The sequence below is a fragment of the Chinchilla lanigera genome, unplaced genomic scaffold (assembly GCF_000276665.1).
Source record: "Chinchilla lanigera isolate Chin_1 unplaced genomic scaffold, ChiLan1.0 scaffold00044, whole genome shotgun sequence".
Taxonomy (NCBI): domain Eukaryota; kingdom Metazoa; phylum Chordata; class Mammalia; order Rodentia; family Chinchillidae; genus Chinchilla; species Chinchilla lanigera.
The window spans coordinates 10826601-10843775 of NW_004955445.1; the positions used below are offsets into that span (position 1 = coordinate 10826601).

Sequence of the window (17175 nt, forward strand, 5' to 3'; positions counted from 1 at the left end):
TACGGTGTGCTTTAACTTCCGCCTTTAGCGGATTACTTTGGTTGCCAGATAGGAAGGTTGTTAGCACTGGAGGGACAGGTACCGAAGCCGGGAGGCCTTGTGCAGAAAAAGACAGTGAGGGTCAAGTCAGTGCACAGCTCAGGTTTGGAGAGCGAAGAGACAGGAAGAGAAACGAGAGGCCCCCCAGAGGCAGAGACCACACTCCATGAGACGGAGAAGGTGCCGAGAGGCCACCACAGCAGCTGTTCTATGGCCCACCTGCAGGATTTGCTCCCCAGAGAAACTGCTTCGTTGCTAATTAGAGTAACGCTGTGGGTCCAGCATCACAGAGCGCAGCTTGGGCTATTCTCTCCCGCAAAGGTGCCAGGGGCTTCCACCCCCTCTGGGACAGGGCGGCTCAGCAGAGCACGTGCGACCTCACATTTGACCTTCCGCCTTCACGATGCGTGCCTTTTCTGCGAACCGTCCTATTTATTCAACAATTTTGCTAAGTCCACTTTGTTTTTAAAAACTTAGATAAGAATACTTGGAAAGAAAAGTTTCCAGTGCATGAGTCCATGGAAAACTTGTAGTACATGCAAAGAAATAAAAAAATAAGTCAGGTTTTCCCTGATGACAGTTGCCTCAAAAGGTACCAATGGCATCGGGCAAGGCAGTGAGAAGGCTGAGGCAGGAGAGTGCCAGAGACACTTTCACTGTGAGCCATAGGCTCGCGAGAGCTCTGGAAGGGGAAGCCTTCCTCACCGTGGACTTGAGCCAAGGGAATGCTAAGCGGAAGCAAGCAGAAAAACCAAACAGCAAAACAGGGATTTTAGCCCAAGGTGGACTGGACAGTACGAGAGACCAACCAGGGGAGGGGGCAGATGGGCAAGTGCTTTCTAGGCACTTACAGAGGTAAAATTTCCAGAGGAAAAATTCTTCCCCATAGACCAGATGGCTTAACTGGACCTGCAGAGTGTGTGGTGTGTGTGTGTGTGTGTGTGTGTTTGCAGGCATGTGCACGTACGTGTGTGCTGTATGTGTATGTGCATACGTGTGTACATACATTGCTTGTGTCTATACGTGTATCTTGAGTAGGGGGTGCTAAATGATTATTTGCAGGTCATGTGACCTTGAGCAAAACAATTTCTCTGGACCTCATTTTCCTCTCCCATAACAGAGAGACTGATAATGACCTTCGAATGGGGGCTTCCGAGGTTAAGTGGGTCTCCCTGTGAGAACGCATGTGTGGTGCCTGGCACCACCTGCAGGCCACCCAGGGAGCAGGGAGGCTTGCAGCTCCCCGCGGGACGGCTCCGGGTGGTGTGAGACGGAAGGGTCTCGGGCAGTGACTGACCTGGGTTTGTGGCCCGGCCCATCACTCCCCAGATGTTGGCTTTCCAGAGACTGACCTCCTGCCTCTGAGCCCCAGTTTCCCCTCCAGTGCGAAGGGCCTGTGCCGAGCCCCACTCAGTGTGAGCTCTGTTTCAGGTACGGACCGGCTTCCTGATGAACGTGATGGGTGTCCTGCTGCTCAGCCTGGCCATGAACACCTGGGCGCAGAGCATCTTTCAGCTGGGCACCTTTCCAGACTGGGCCAGCAGCCACTCAACCAATGTCACAGCACTGCCATTCACCTTGACGAACACCACGCTTCACAACCTCTGACACGCGCACACCCCCAGGGGTTCCCTGTGGGCTGGGCGGATATCCAGTAGCACAATACCTGCTGCTAGGACCCTACAGGATGATCGAGAAATTCCTTTCTGTAATCCAATATGCAGCAAGCGTTGAGACCTCCAGGTCCACTCAGGCCCATAGGCTCTCTGTCCAGGACACCTTCCCTTTTTCTCTCATGCCATTCAAGGCCCAGTTCTCTCCCAGATCTGCTGCCTCATCAAGCTCCTCTCCATGACCTGTCCCGTGGTTAGGGGTCAGACTGTCCAATCTAACTGCACCTAGCAAGCCCCGGATGTGCGTTTGTCTTGTACACTTGGGATAGGAAGCCATGTCCACCCGCACAGGTGCAGTAACTTTCTTCCTGATGGACCATTTTAGGTCTCTCTGGAGAGACCATCTTGCCTCTAAGGACCACTTTGCCTTAGAGACTTGAGGGCTGGAACGTTCCAGAACAGATGTTGAAGCTGTCCCAGCTTGGGTGGGCTGTGCTTGGCTGGTGTCTGCTCTGCACCAGCTGTTTGGTTATCATCCCTGTGGATACCCAGCAGCAGGGCTTGCTCCCAACCCCGAGAGACAGAGGGAGGGACGGGCGATTTCCTGAGGACGTGGGGACTGCAGAGCCACTGTGCTGATCTCTGGGCTCCCAAGCACACTAGGGCAGTTTGAGGATCGCCTGCTGACATCTCTACCCCAGACCTTCAGGGTTCTCCTCTTTCATCTGACTCAGCTTGTCCATAATTCTGAGGTCAGGCCAATTCTGGGCCTGGTCCTTTCACAGGTAACCCAAGGCTCCTCCAGCCAGGACCTCCTGCATGGGCCCTTGGGGCATCTGTGGCTGTGAGTCACCTCCTGTTTTTCTTGTCCTGGCAGCTGGTCCCCATCTTGCCCCAATGATAGGCAGGTCTAATTTACAAAGGTCTCATTTTCAGGACTGAAAGAAAACTGAAAAGATAAACTGAGCCTCATAGAAACCCACAGTAAAATGTCTCTGGCAGGCAACATACTGTAATCCCCTTGCAGAGATGGGGACGCTGAGACATTCCTGCCAGCATGGCTGGAGGTGGAGAGGTCCTGGTGGACTCCAGCACTCCCAGTTTTCAGCAGAGGTGACCTGCAGCCCCGCACGTGCGCAGTAGGGGACATGGACACTCAGGAAGCTTCTGCTAGAGGGGTCCAGGCAGCTCAGTGTCAGAAAAGACCAGCAAGGCCCCACTTTCCCGTCCTGCACCCTAGAGACCTAGGTTCTCTGAGGAGCATTCAGTTCTCACCCTGCATCAGTGAGTCAGGGTGTCTCCCTGGGAGCAGGCTGAGGCCCTGAGCTGGAGACAAGCCTCCCCTCCTTTCCAGGGGGAGCAGCCAGTATTTAATCACAGTCTCAGCCCATCTGAGTTGGTGGGGGGAGTGTCTCAGCCCCCCTGTGGGGCAGGGGGAGAGGGTCATGTGAAAAGAAACTCCAGGACTTGTGAGCAAAGGGTTCATGATTCAAATACTTATGATCAAAAATGCTATGGAATAAAGAATGTTAATCAAAACCGGAATGGGAGACTCTGTTTTTCTAAGCATAAGAGCCCCTCAGAGCCTCAAATGCCTGGGCTACGAACTCCTACTCAGCTCTCCCCTCTCCTTTCTACTCCACATACTCAGTGCTCTTCTGCCTCAGGGCCTTTGCATATGCAGTTCCCTGTTGCTAGAACACTTCTCTCCCTCTCTCACTTTGCTCAAGTTCCTGCTCAGATGTCACCTGCCTAGGGATGCTTCCCTGACCTCCTATATAAAGCATTGTCCTTGTTGCTCTGCCTCTGTTTGTCTGAGCACTTAGGACCCTGAGTCATGTATCTTCTTGTTTATTAGCTTTCTCTCCCTCTGGAACATAAACTTAGAAAAATACCAACTTTATTTTGTTCTCAGCTGTAACTCCGGTACCTGGACCACTCTCTAGCACACAGCAAGTGTTCAGTATGGATATCATACATGAATCTACACCAGATGTAGGAGAAAGCAGGCTTGCCAGTTGATCTGGGGTCTGTTTGGTTCATTTCTTTGTTACCTCATTCTCTCATTTGTTCATTCAACAAACCTTTACTCAGAAGTGACATGCTGGTTCGTGTCACCTCCTATCCTGGCGGAAGGGACAGGCAATAGGAAGGCAAACAGATAAAGTGACTCTGAGTCATGGTTCGAGCTAAGAAGAAAACAACAAACTGACTCAGAGGCCGGGGCGGTGAGGGAGGAATTCTCTGAGGAGGTGGCAGAGGGCTGAGACCCCCGGAGGAGTCAGCCGAAGCTCATCGGAAGCTCATCACCGTGTGGAAGGAAGGGGGAAGAACTGGGGGAGCCTGTGGGGAGACTCCAGGCAGGGCAGTGGTCCCAGTTTGCTGCGTGCTTGCAGCTGGGCCTTTGCCAGCTTTGGGGTGCCCATTCTTCTGGCTGGTAACCAATCCTCTCTGCACCCCTCTTGGAAACCTCCTGCCCCTCCCAGGACTGGTCCTCTGGATGTAGCTCCTGTCTGCATGGAAGGGTTTTGCCATTACTGACTGCAGAGATCTGTGGGCTGAGGGTGGGCACCATTATGGTGCGCTGGTGGCAGTGAGGGAGGAAGGGGGTGGTGCCAGGTCATTGGAAATGTGCTGTGGGCTTATCTGGAACCTACGGGGAGCACCAGAGGTCAGAAAGGACAAAACTGCACAAAGCAAAAATCCTGTTTTTGTTTTCTGCGGCTGCATAGCACCTCCCCTAAATTTCAGGCTTGAAACGGATTCAAGCCCACCTTTTTACTCTGGACAAGGGTGGCTGAGTCCTGGCTCTAGGTGGTGCGGTCAGGCTCACTGGCTTGGGCTGGAATGTCCAACACTCTCCAGGGTCCCTCTTCGGGTGGCTTCTCCAGGACCTAGTCTAGACCTCTGTGGATGACTGTGGACTTCAAGGAGGAAGAAAGCAATCTGAGGTCCCCTAGGCCTGGATGTGGAGGTCCCAGAGGTGGACTCCACCCCCTGGTAGAAGGAGTCGTGTCCATCCTGGAGGCTGCGGTGGCAGGTGCAGCCACCTTTGGAAGCCATCTGTCTTCGCTCTTAACACTGTGTGAAAGATCTCAAATGTTATTCTAAAAAGACTGTGTGAATGAATGGCCTAAGCCTTATGAAGAGATGCCTAGACCCATATGTCTGTGATCAGAGATGTGCAATTAAAATAAGATTCAGATTAAATTTAGTTTTGTAATGATATCTACAAAAACTAGACAGGTGGGCCAGGGATGATGGTGGGGTGTGGGGAAGCAGACCCTTGGGTTCTGCTGGTGACGCTCACTGGTGGCAGTCTGCCCAGCAGGGGGGCTGGCCCCGACTGAGGGACCTTGTTCTGTGTCTCCCCGTGTGGCCTCACGATGCGATTCTGGGGTTCTGTCCCAGCAAGTCAGCCCATGGGTTCCTAGGGAGACAATGGAGGAAGACATCCAGGCCCCTGCTGTTGGAGGTGTTAAAGAGCTGGAGGCCACCTCGGTGACCATAATGGGGGGAGTGGTTAAATCTCAGGCCCACAGGCTATGGAAAACACAATACAAGGCTGCAGGGAGCACAGGTATTAAGCCCCAAGCCAGAGGCATCATCACAGGGACAGAACAATAGAAGCTGGGACAGGGGAGGGAAATGCAAGTCATTAAGTAAGGAGGTCAGAACACCACTATAGGCGTTGGTTCCCTCCCTAAAGTGCTGTGTAACCACGAGTGCTCTGTGCTGTATGCTGTGCCTTCTACTGCCTGTGACTTTAGTTTCCTCTTCTGATAAATGAGGGCACACAGTCAGGGTCCTGACAGGAAACAGGAAGCGTACAGATCGCTAGTTTGAGGAAAGTTTGTAGAGGGTCTAATTACAAGGGGTGAGCAGAACATAGGAAAGTCGTGGGGAAAATGCAGAACCCTGGCGTGGGGAGGGAGGGATGGGGCAGAAGCGCACCTCCAGGCTCTGGGCCTTGAAGGAGAGAGCCATTGACAGGAGGGGTCCAGGGACAGATAATGCTCAGAAGGACTCTGCCAGGAGGGGGTGGTGTGGGTTGGGGTTCCCCAGACTGACATAATGCATGTGTGTGTTCAGCAATCCCCCCTTATCTTTAGGGGATGCATTCCAGGGTTCCCAGTGGATGCCTGAAACTGTGGATCACACCAAACTCTGTGCCTGTGGGGGCTGGGGATTTAGCTCAGCGGCAAAAGCTCCTGCCTGGCAAGCGCAAGGTCGTGAGTTCGGTTCCCGGTACCAGAGAAAAAAAAAAAAAAAAAAAAAAAAAAAAAACTCTGTGCCTGTGATAAAGTTTAGTTTATAAATTACACACAGTAAGAGATTAATGAGACCAACTATTAACAATATTATAATAAAAGTTATTTAAAATATAAATTGTTTATTTCTAAAAAGTTTTTTCTTTAGATATTTTTGAACTGCAGTTGATCATAGTGCAGTAGTCAGGTTTTCATCACTGTAACAAAATGCTGAAGACAGTTCATTTAAAAATAGGAAAGGTTTACTTAGGCTCATAGTTTTGGAGGTTTCCAATGACAGCCTGGATATCATGGCAGGAACATCTGGCAGAGGAAGCCACACACCTTGCAGCAGTCAGGAACCAAAGAGAGAAAGAAGAGGACAAGCTGAGGCACCAGTCTCTCCTTCAAGGGCTCCCCAGTAGCCTAACTACCTCACACCAGGCCCCCACAAGTCTCTACCATCTCCCAATAGTGCCACAGACTGGTGACCAAGTCTTCAACCATGAGCCCTTGGGGGTACACTTACTCAAACCGTAGCACATGGGTAACTGAAATGGGGGGAAGTGGAGCTGCAGATAAGGGAGAACAGAGAGAGAGAAAGAGAGAGAGGGGCTCCGTGTGGAGTCTGAGTAAGCCCACACTGGTGGGGACGTGAGCGGGCCGAGGCTTGAGAAAGAGTTGTGGCTGGCATCTGAAGGCTGCCCGCGGCAGGATTTCCCCAACTTCTAGAAGGCCAGTCATTTGCTGATTGGGTGAGAGCCTGTCCACTCCGGAGGGCAATCCACTTTACTCAAAGTCCATTTATTTCAACATTGATTTCTCTCAGCAAAAACACCCTCATGGAAACATCCGGGGTCACACTGGCCCCTACGGCCAGCACTGCGGTTCAGCCACGGACACCTACCACAAGCTGGAGTGCAGGGAGCCCTCGAGGCAGCCCAGCCCGGTCCACTCCTGTGCCCCGGGGCACGGGGAAGCGGGGAGTGGGTCGAAGAAACAAACCACACAGATTTGGCGCAGGGTGTAGCCCTGGCTGAAGCTTGCCCTCTGGTGGTGCCCACTTCTGCATCTAGCCCTTGTGGGGCTATACCTCCCCCTCCATCAGTGAGTTTTAAATTATTAATTGGCTGCTAATCTTTAAAGTTCAGAAGCTTTCACCTAAAAAGCTAGATCTCTGCTTCTGGAAAAGAAAATGCCAGATCTAATGATACGGCTCCCTCATGGTATCCAGCAGTAATTACTTGGAGCTGAGTAGTGGCGGCGTGTTAAGTCGGAGCAGGAACTTTCTTCCTTGCTGCAGTCCCCACCCCACCTTATTGTCTTACCCTGAGCTTCTTTCCCCGCTGCCACCTGCCTGGCCTGTGAGGGCGTTTGAGCCTAAGACTCCTAAAGTACATGATCAGGAAGGTCCATCTGGCACTGCTGGCCACTGGGTCTAACGGCCTTGAGCGCTGCCCAGCAGAACTTGCGGCGATGATGGAAATGGTCTGCACCTGCCTTGCCCCATGCTGTAGCCACCTGAGATGTGCAGCTGCTGAACACTTGCGTGCGTCACGAGCGTACACGCTGAGACGTGTCATGAGTACAAAACACACGCCGGGTGTTAAAGCCACGGTGGGAGAAAATAAAGTAAAATAGTCTATTAATAATAATGTTTCCAGGTTGAAAGGTTAATCTTTTGGCTATAAGAGGTTGAATGAAATATTTTCTTAAAAGTAATTTTAGTTTTATGTGCTTAGTTCGGTTTATTAGAAAACAACAGCGTGTGTCCCCCACCCCCACCCCAGCCTCCTAGTCTTTCCCTGTCGGATACCGCTGTCTGCACGCTCAGATTTTAGCCATATCACTGCAGTCTCCTGCCGTCTGGACAGCGGCCCCATCTCCACCCACAGGCCGAAAGCTCAGTGGCACTACTGTTCTACGGCCCTCTGATTCTGATCCCCGATCCCAGACTGCACTCCCAGGGCCGGCCCGGGGCTCACCACTTCCCCTTCTGTCTTATGGCTCTGAATCCTTCCTCCAGAAATTCCCCCCAACACAGCTGGTTCTATGGGCGATGACTCAGAAGTCCCCTCCGGATGTTGTAGGCCTTGAGGTCAGGCCAGCCTTACGTGGGCAGAGGTGACTGCCTACATGTGCCAACAAAAGCTAAAAATATCTTCCGCTCTTTCCCTCTTCCCCCTGTGCTTCCAAATCTTACGAACCCGCCCGAGGCCTCCTGGAAGGTGGCCCTTGTGGTTCTTAATTAGTCAGCTCCCTGGTGCCCACGAGAAACTGGGCAAATGCTGGCGGTGCTTTCTGGGACTGGGCGGGTGCTTCAGCATTTCCCTTGCAACAGGACCTGGTGCTTGGAGGGTCATCGCAGAGCCTGGACGAGCAGGTCCCAGCAGCCTGGGGCTCTCTCTATCAGAGCTGGAAACCAGGAGGGAGGAAGCAGAGCAAGAACTTCCCTCTGTGCTTACTGCTTCTCTATGCACATTACCTCCGACTCCTCAGACAACCCCACCAAAAAAGTACCTCGTCCTTCTCGCTACGGCAGGATGCACAGGTTCAGACAGAGGCACTGTCTTGGCCAAGGTCACACGGCACAGTGACCGACAAAGCTGGCATTTACTATCAGCTCTGCCACCTGCAATTCAGGGGAAGAGCTCCGTAGCAGCTGAGTGACAGCAAACTGGACTGAGACCTCCAGCAGAGGTCGAAGATTGGTGGCCCTTGTGCTAGCTTTCACCTCCAGACCTGTTAAGATGAGTCAACAGAGTAGTGTCTCTGTTTATTTATTTTTTAAAGACTGAATTTAAAAACTTAGAGATTTTTCTGTGCTAAGGGGAATGGTTGGCATCTTTGGAAAAACTTGAACATCTGGTGGTGCTGGGCCTTATTTTTCAACGGGCTTTGATCCTCTGCTGGACTGAGAAGCAGTTCCCTTTCCGAAGGTCACATGTTGCGGTTGCCTGTGTCCTTTAGCTCCTCTGCAGGACACCGGCACGTGGGGCTGCTGCTCCTGGACAACCTTGTGTGCCTGGTTCCTGCCAATGAGGCAGCCCCTGGCTTCCGGGGGCTGGGGGCTCAGAGCCTGGGTAGGGTGTTGAGCTCTCTGAGTGTCTAACCACAGGTGTCTCACTCACTTGCTGGGTTACTATGACACGTCACTTCCCCTAAACAAGCCACAGGATGCTCCACTTCAGGCCTGAAGGAGTGGCCCAGGCAGCATGTCCTTGTAAGGAAAAATGACCAGCAGTCTGAAGGCCACCTGGCTGTGTCCCCTACCAGTCTATCTCTGGGCTGCGGGCTCGGGGGAGGCCTCCTGGGGTACAGACCCTGCTGGAAGTGACAGGGACAGAGAAGTTGGGGGAGAAACCCCATGTTTCAAGTGGGAGTGGGCTCCCAGGACAGCCTGGAAGTGGGCCTGCAGGGCAAAGGGCTGCAGAAGGGGCAGACAGGGAACTGGCATTTAATGAGCTCCTACTGTTGAGGGCCCATAATCACGGGTCTGTGAACCAGTCCCTCCGCTGGAGAGTGACACGGCTAAGCACCGTGATAGCCATCGGCCTCTGATCCTAGCAGGGATCCCCTTGTCTCCTGCGGGTCCTTAGCTCCTGAGTGTCAAGGATCAGGCTCCCCTTGGGGCCCATAACTACAGAAGGGGAGGGGAGGGAAAGGGGAAGCAGAGCAGCGTCTTAGTCTCCTGCTACTGGTAACAAGCTGTATTACCAGTTTCTATGAACCTTAGTTTCCTCCTCTGTAAAATGGGCCAGTTCTACCTTCCTGCTAGTAGGATTGCAGATGTGGCTTGGAAAACATCTTTCTCTTCTCCCACACCTTCCCCCGTCCCTGCCTACCATGAGAAGAGGAGGAAGCTTGCCCAACCCCTGGGAGGTGGCCCCGCAGGGCGGGACAAGGCAGCCAGGAGGACTTAATTACAGGCTAGAAAAGCAGAAGCAGCAGGTCCTCCCAAGTCCCAGCAGTCATCCTGCTTCCTCTCCACCTGGCCCGCTGCTGCACACCACCTGCCTGAAGCCACTGCTGCTCCAGGACCATGAGGGGCCTCCATGCAGCTGCTGAACACCTCCTCAGGACCGGGTAGGTCTGGGGACTTTGGACAGGGCCACAAGCAAGAAAAAGCCAACACTCCATAGAAATGGTTATGAGCTCAAATTCCAAGCTCTGCCTCACCTCTCTGAGCCTCGGTTCCCCTATCTGTGAAATGGGAATAATAATAATAATAATGATTTCTTTGAAACTGTTGTGGGAAATGAATGAGCAAATGCATACACAGAGCTTGGCTCAGAGTAAGTACTCAGTAAATGGCAGATAGTTCCCTTGTCATTTAAAATGACGGAGAACCCAGCACAGAACTCAGCACCACCTACGACCTAGGATTGGCTTTCAGTTCCTAAAAGCATTTCTATTAATAGCTAACATTTCAACAGCTACCCTGTTCCAAATGCTAATTATATAGCAGGAAGGGGTGGTCAGTTCCATTTCAAGGGCCAGGCAGGCCTTGCTGTCCTGCCCTGGCCTGCACAGGCCTGCAGAGGGGAGAGGGAGCCGAGCCTGTAGGGGACGCAGCCCTGCCAGAGGAGCAGCGTGTGCTCAGCATTAGCTGCCTGTTGCAAAGGCAAGAACTCTAGCTCAGATCCCTTTGTTTCTCAAAGGGAGTGGAAATCCAGGTTTTAATGAAACTTCCTATTTCCATATGGAGGCAACACACACACACACACACACACACACACACACACACACACTCACACTCACATGCACCATGCACCAAAATAAAAACCACATATTCACATTAGAGTCAGCCCTTGGCCCCAGGATTGTGACCTCCGCTCCAGGCCTCGCAGATCACAGTTCCCCAAGGTCCAGTACCTCAGCCTTGTTTCCTAATGGTGTCACTCAGAGTGCAGGAGTTTTTCATACGCTGTTCCTTCAGTTGGGGACACCCTCCCCCACTTAAGAACTGACAGCTGCCTTGCAGTCCCAGTTCAAATGTCACCTCCCCCAGAAGCCTCCCTGACTCTGTCTCTTCCAGGTAAAAATCAGTGACTCTCTTCCCCACTCCTCAGTCCAGGCCCAGGTTGAGTTGTTTTGGGTTGGAGTGTGTGTGTGTGTGTGTGTGTGTGTGTGTGTGAGAGAGAGAGAGAGAGAGAGAGAGAGAGAGAGAGAGAGAGAGAGAGATACTCAGGATTGAGTGCAAGGGTGCTCTACCACTGAGCTCCATTTCCAGCTCTTTTTATTTTTCATTTTGAGACAGAGTCTCATTAATTTTCCAGGCTGGCCTCAAACTAGCAATTCTCCTGCCTCGGCCCCCTGAGCCCAGTGGTACTTGTCCTCTGACGTCCCACTGAAGTCTTCCTAGTTTGACTGTGAATTCCTCCAGCGTATTGCTCATGATTTAATCTGTCTCCTGCCAAAAACATGGACAACGACTTGATCCTTTCTCCTTCATCTTCAAGGCCCCATCTCCCCCTCCAGCATCCTCCTGTCATGGCTGGCCTTGCTTCCTATTAGCCCGAGCAAACAGAAGCAATCATGCTCACTTGGTGAATGCTGGCAGAACCTCTTCTTACTGTGTCTCTGTCATTATCACCCTGAAGCATAACTCTGTGAAGGCTGGCGTGTCACCTGTTTTAGTCCTTTCTGTTTCTCCAGGAGCTGGCACTTATTAGTTGCTTCATAAATATTTGTTGAGTGAATAACTATAAGGAAAACAGAGCAGAAAAAGCTCCTCAGAGGCCAACTGGGCTTCCCTTCCTGCCCCTAAGTTACTGAAGTCCATAAAGAACTCTGTCTTCCTGACTCTCTCCCTCTTGGTCATATTCTCTCTCCTTCTTTCCCTCCCTTCCTTCCTCTATCCCTCTTTCCCTCTCTGGAGCTTCTTGCTTCATGGCTTTCATCCATTCTCTTGGGCCAGCCTCCCTCCCAAGGCTGTAATTATAAACTCAGGCAGCCCCAGCATTGACCCCCGCAGGAAGTGCATAGGGCTCTTCCCTAATAACTCCAGGGAGAATTATCCTGGAGAAGACTCTAATTGGCTCAGTTTGTCACATGGGTGACTCTGATTGGTCCATCTCAAAGTGTTCCTGCTGCTGTAGCTAACAGGACGGAGCCTGCTACCAGGTTGGTTGGACAGCATGGGCAGGCGGACTCCTTCCTGCCTCACCCTCCTGAAAGAGCATCTCCTATTTGTGTGCAGGTGGAGATTCTGGCAGTTGGGGATCCAAAAGGCATTTGTCCCACTGCGTGCTGCCTGGGATGCCTTCTCCCAGCCTGTCCCGGCCAGCTGTGGCCAGTTGCTGACCCACGTCCTCCTGTGCGGGTCCTTGGCTGTCACTGCTGCAGGTCTGGTTCATCACTGGCTGACATCTTCACAGCTTTATCCACTGGATCTCTCAGCCATGGTGGCTACGGTCTGTGGCCTCCTGGTCTTCCTGGTCCTGGGCCTGGTGCCCCCAGTCCGCTGCCTGTTTGCACTCAGTGTGCCCACCTTGGGCACAAAGCAGGGCCGCCAGCTGCTCCTGTCCTACAGTACTGCCACCCTAGCCATTGCTGTGGTGCCAAATGTCTTGGCCAACGTGCGTGCCACCGGGCAGGTGCTGAGATGCGTCACCGAGGGCTCCCTGGAGAGTCTGCTCAACACCACCCACTATCTGCATACCGCATCCAGGGCACTGGGCTCCGCAGGCCGAGCAGGCAGCCGGGGCCTGACGCTCCACGTCCAGGGCAATGGCTCTGCCTTCCGCCTTCACATGCTCAAGGTCGCTCAGCAAGTCCTGGAGGATTTCTCTGACCTAGAGTCCCTGGCTCTGACAGTAGCACGGGGTACCCAGCGGGTAGTCACAGGGCTGTTTATGCTTGGCCTCCTGGTAGAGTCGGCCTGGTACCTCCATCGCTACCTGACGGACCTGCGGTTTGACAATATCTACGTGACACGGAGGCTGGCTCAGCAGCTGGCTCAGGCTCAGGCCACACACCTGACGGACTCTCCACCGGCCTGGCTGCTCCAGGTTGCCCAGCCAAAGCTGTCACAGCAGGAGCTGCTGAGCTGTCTCCTAAGGTTGGGACTGCTTGTCCTGCTCCTGGTGGCCACAGCTGTGACAGTGGCCACTGACCACATGGCCTTCCTCCTGGCACAGGCAGCTGTGAAGTGGGCTCAGAAGCTGCCCGTTGTGCCCATCACACTCACGGTCAAGTATGATGTAAGTAAAATGGCGGGAAGACGGAAGGAGAGTGATTTCCTGGGAGGAAGGAACAGGGCTTGTTAAACCCTCGACTTGCATGTACGTCTTACTTGCATCCAAGTTGCGGCCAGGAACCCAGGGGCCCTGAGGCATTGGAATTCATCTGACCTCCCCAGCAGCCCTAGGAGGGGGATTCTGTTTTCACCTGTATTGCACGTTAGGATGCTGAGACGTAGACACCTTAAAGTGACTGGTCCCAAGGTCACACTTCATAAGTAGCAAGGGCTCATTTTCCTCATTTGTACAAAATAGATCAACCCTCCTTACCCTAAGCTATGTGAGTCTTAAAATGTGAAAATGTATCTAAAAGTACATAGTAAGTTCCAAGCCGCATAAAAGATGTTCAAGACTTAGTAGCTCCTGCTGATAGCTTACATTTGGATCTCTGACCAGATAAAAGGCTCGGGTATGGTCTACAACAGGAGTCAGCCAACTACGACCTTCAGGGCAAATGCAACACCGGGTTTTAGGTTTTGTCAATAAAGCTTTATGGGAACACAGCCTTACATCTATTTGTGTACTGGAGGTGGCTGCTTACAAAGGCACAGCTGAAGTTGCAGCCGGAACTGTGCAGCTCACAAAGCCTAAAATATTTACAACTTGAATGGTAATGTATAAAACATTTACTAGCTACTTACTGTTGGATATATTTATTATCAGACCAAGGTTTGTGTTTCTCAGTCTCTTCCTTTGCCACAATCATTTTATTTGTAACAGAGAGATCTCACGCAAAACTCTGTTGCATAAAACATACTAAAACATCAGAGCTTGAGCTAGTAATATTACTAGCTTATATTTATCACGTGCCTATTATATACTAGAAAATTATTTTTCAAATTGTGAGAAATCAATTTAATTAGTTTAGATGGTCACAGCCAGCTTCTTTTTTTTAATGAAATAAGCTAAGAATTATCAGAGTATATTTTGGGTGACATAGGTTTATATTGTTTTGTGAAGTTCTTCTTCAAGTACCATACAATCTGTGCTCAGAAAATTCTGTAAAATGTGTTTCTTACCATGGGCCACAGGAGAGGTATTTGCCTGGCAGTGTTATAAGTGTGTAACTGTTTCCTCATTTAAAATCTTAGAGAAAAATCAAAGGTGCCTTGAGGCAGACATGGCTGTGCATGCCTATAACCCCAGCATTCTGGGAGGCTGAGGCAAAAAGATCAAGAGTTCAAGCCCAGCCCAGGCCATTTAGCAACATAGCGAGACCCTGTTTCAGAGTACAAAAAGAGCTGGGGATGTAGTTTAGCGCAAAGGCCCTGGGTTCAATCTCCAGTACTACAAAAAAAAAACCCCAAACCCCAAACCATTAAAACTAAGGTCCCACTGATCCAAAATTACACTATTATTTTATGTATCATTAAGTAAAAAACGCTGCCAACTAAACCTTGACATTATGCTTCCTTAACACTTAGCATTTTAATTGTATGCGTATAAAGTAGTTTGCTTGTTACTATTTAACATAGATTATTTTACTATATCTGTTGGCTCACTTCGGACCTCCCTGCCTCTCTGGACACCCCTCTTCCTGGCTGTGACGTTCCCTGGAGTCTGTGGAGTCTAATGCTTCTGAGCAGGATTCGGGACCCACCTTGGCTGGGACTGACCCCTGAGTAGGCCATGTTGAACCCGTCTATGGCCTTGGGTTCCCCATCTTTTAAATGAGGGTCAACTTCACAGAACTGTGCAGATTTGATGACTAGTACCTCCTAAGCATTCATAAGGGCTCACTAAGAATAAATGCCAGCCGGGCACAGTGGCACGCGCCTGTAATCCCAGCACTCTGGGAGGTTGAGGCAGGAGGACTGAAAGTTTGAGCCCAACCTGGGCAACTTAGCAATCTAGGGGAAGAGCCTATCTGAAAATCTGAAAATATAGAAAGAACTGCAGAGCTAGCTCAGCATGAAGGCTCTAGGCTCAGTCCTCAGCTGAAAACAAACATAAATGCCAATGTTTAAAATATACCGCTCAAAGACAGTAACAATAACGTGTATGGTACTTTTTACTTGGCAAAAGAGTTCCTTTCAGTCTGGGTCACAGTTGGTTCTCCCCACCCCGGTAAACGCTGGTTATTTGTGTACCCACTTTGCGCAGGAGGGCAGAGACCCTGGGGCCATCCACCCCTGCAAGTCTCTGCAGGCGGCAGGGAAAGGCAGAGGCAAAAGATCTCTATTCACCGGCTTTTTCTCTTTTTGGAAGGCAGCATACACCGTCCTGGGCTTCATTCCCTTCCTCTTCAACCACCAACCCGCTGAGAGCCCCTTCCTGTCCGAGCACAGAGCCTACTCGTGGGAGCTCCGCCTCACCTCCCGAGACTGCCCCCTGCTGCCCGCCCAGCATCCACGCACCGCCTCGGCGCTGGCCGCAGGAGCCCTGCAGCTCCTGGCCGGCTCCACCGTGCTCCTGGAAACCTACGCCCGGCGCCTGAGGCATGCGATCGCTGCCTCCTTCTTCTCCGCCCAGGAGGCCAGGAGGGTCTGCCACCTTCATGCCCGGCTCCAGCGAAGACACGACAGGCACCAAGGCCAGCAGCTGGCCCGGGGGCCCTTTCCAGCCCCTGACACCCGGGCCTGCCTGCAGGCACCGAGCACAGGTACACAGGCCAACCGAGTACTGGATCCCTCGGAGAACAGAGAACCTTTGCAACAGACCTGAGTTGCAACCATGGCCCTCTGATGACCTTGGGTGTATCGCACCACCTCTCTGAACCTCCGTTTCTGCATCTACGTAATGACTGCGAGGTGACAGTCACCCTGAACCACATTCTACACAGGAACGTGCAAGGAGATACTGGGCTTGCAAGGCCTGAAAGGACGATGCAAAGGCGAAGTAAGAAGTGCAGACAGCTCCAGGTTCCTGCCGGCCGCCTGGAGATCGGTGCAGTCTCCCACCTGCACCAGCTGCTACACCTGTTGGGTGGAGACTCAGCTTCGTGAATTTACCTACAGTCTTCTGGAAATTATTTATATGCCTCTGAATCCTCTGAATTATTTATAGAATCTAAACTTTTTATTTTATAAACAAACGTATTGATTAAATCTTAGATGAAATGTTAATTCTCCACTTTGAATTCCTTCGGGGGCTTGCCACCTAGAATTGCCAGAGTTAACAAATAAAAATAGAGGATGACCAGGTCAATTTGAATTTCAGATTAACAGTGAAATACTCACGCACTGTTCCTTGACCTCTGGGTATGTCTCTGACTCCTGGGTCAGCCACACACAAGCCATTGTGTGAACCTGAATTTTCCCACTGTCAAAAAAAAAAAAGAAGTTACAACAAATGCAGTTGAAGTTCTTGACTGACATTTATTAGGAATATTAAAATCAGGCAACATCTCATTCTATAAAATGGCATGAGGATCTGGGGATTCTCGTAATTCTAGGCTCCTGACATCATTTCTAGGCTCACCTCAGGTGACAATTGCTGGGGCTGAAGACAGAGGCAGAGACAGGGGCAGAAATGATGAGGAGAGTGTACCCCAGGTAAGGGAAGCTGAGTTGGATGGCTGACCTAGTTTAAGACTTAATCTTAGGGGGCTGGGGTTTTAGCTCAGGGGCACAGCACCTGCCTGGCAAGCATGAGGTCATGAGTTTGATTCCCGGTACCGGAAAAAAAACAAAACAACAACAAAAAAAGACTTAATCTTAAATCTTGAAGGTTTTCCTTTAACTTGTGTATCAGTTTTGCTATTAGAAATGTAGTATTTTGAATTGATATACTTTGCGTCCTTAAGTACTTTTATCCTTGGCCAGGTGCAGGAGCAAAGATGGATTTCCATCTGCCAAGAGAATTCCGTGCTCCATCTTCCAGAACGGGTGTGGACAGGTGACTACAGCACAAGGGTTCTCTCTTCCCTCATCCCTTACCCATGCATCCTCCTACCCAGTGCCAGCTGGAAAGAGGGTGGGGCCCTATCACACACAGCACAACCTATAGAAAAACAGGCACATCCACTCTCAATAAAGCTAATATGCCTGCAGTTGTGCCGTTCCTTCACCCAAGCTCCTTTGGTCAATA

At 51.3% G+C, this 17175-nt stretch overlaps 2 protein-coding genes across 7 annotated transcripts in view; both read left to right on the plus strand.

The window, feature by feature from the left end:
• Slc13a3 (solute carrier family 13 (sodium-dependent dicarboxylate transporter), member 3) overlaps positions 1-3197 on the plus strand; it is a 74462-nt gene extending 71265 nt beyond the window's left edge. For all 5 annotated transcript variants that reach the window (XM_013518382.1, XM_013518384.1, XM_013518383.1 and 2 more), the window contains one exon: positions 1471-3197. In XM_013518382.1, coding sequence (XP_013373836.1) covers positions 1471-1647 — 177 coding nt within the window. In that variant the 3' untranslated portion in view covers positions 1648-3197. The remainder of the gene's footprint in view (positions 1-1470) is intronic.
• A 6606-nt stretch (positions 3198-9803) lies between these two features.
• On the plus strand, positions 9804-16211 carry Ocstamp (osteoclast stimulatory transmembrane protein). 2 transcript variants are annotated; one of them, XM_013518233.1, is made up of 3 exons: positions 9804-9988; positions 12105-13107; positions 15359-15670. In XM_013518233.1, the coding sequence occupies exons 1-3, from the start codon at positions 9945-9947 to the stop codon at positions 15581-15583; spliced, it is 1272 nt and encodes a 423-aa protein (XP_013373687.1). In that variant the 5' UTR covers positions 9804-9944; the 3' UTR covers positions 15584-15670. The 2 variants fall into 2 exon arrangements, with proteins under 2 accessions (XP_013373687.1, XP_005392432.1); XM_005392375.2 differs by having other exon boundaries at positions 9806-9988; positions 15355-16211.
• The last annotated feature ends 964 nt before the right edge of the window (positions 16212-17175 follow it).

Coding starts and splice junctions, on each gene's coding strand:
- Ocstamp (XM_005392375.2), top strand. CDS start 9,945: ATGAGGGGCCTCCATGCAGCTGCTGAACACCTCCTCAGGACCGG. Junction 9,989..12,104: donor GAACACCTCCTCAGGACCGG/GTAGGTCTGGGG, acceptor ATTTGTGTGCAG/GTGGAGATTCTGGCAGTTGG. Junction 13,108..15,354: donor CACTCACGGTCAAGTATGAT/GTAAGTAAAATG, acceptor TCTTTTTGGAAG/GCAGCATACACCGTCCTGGG.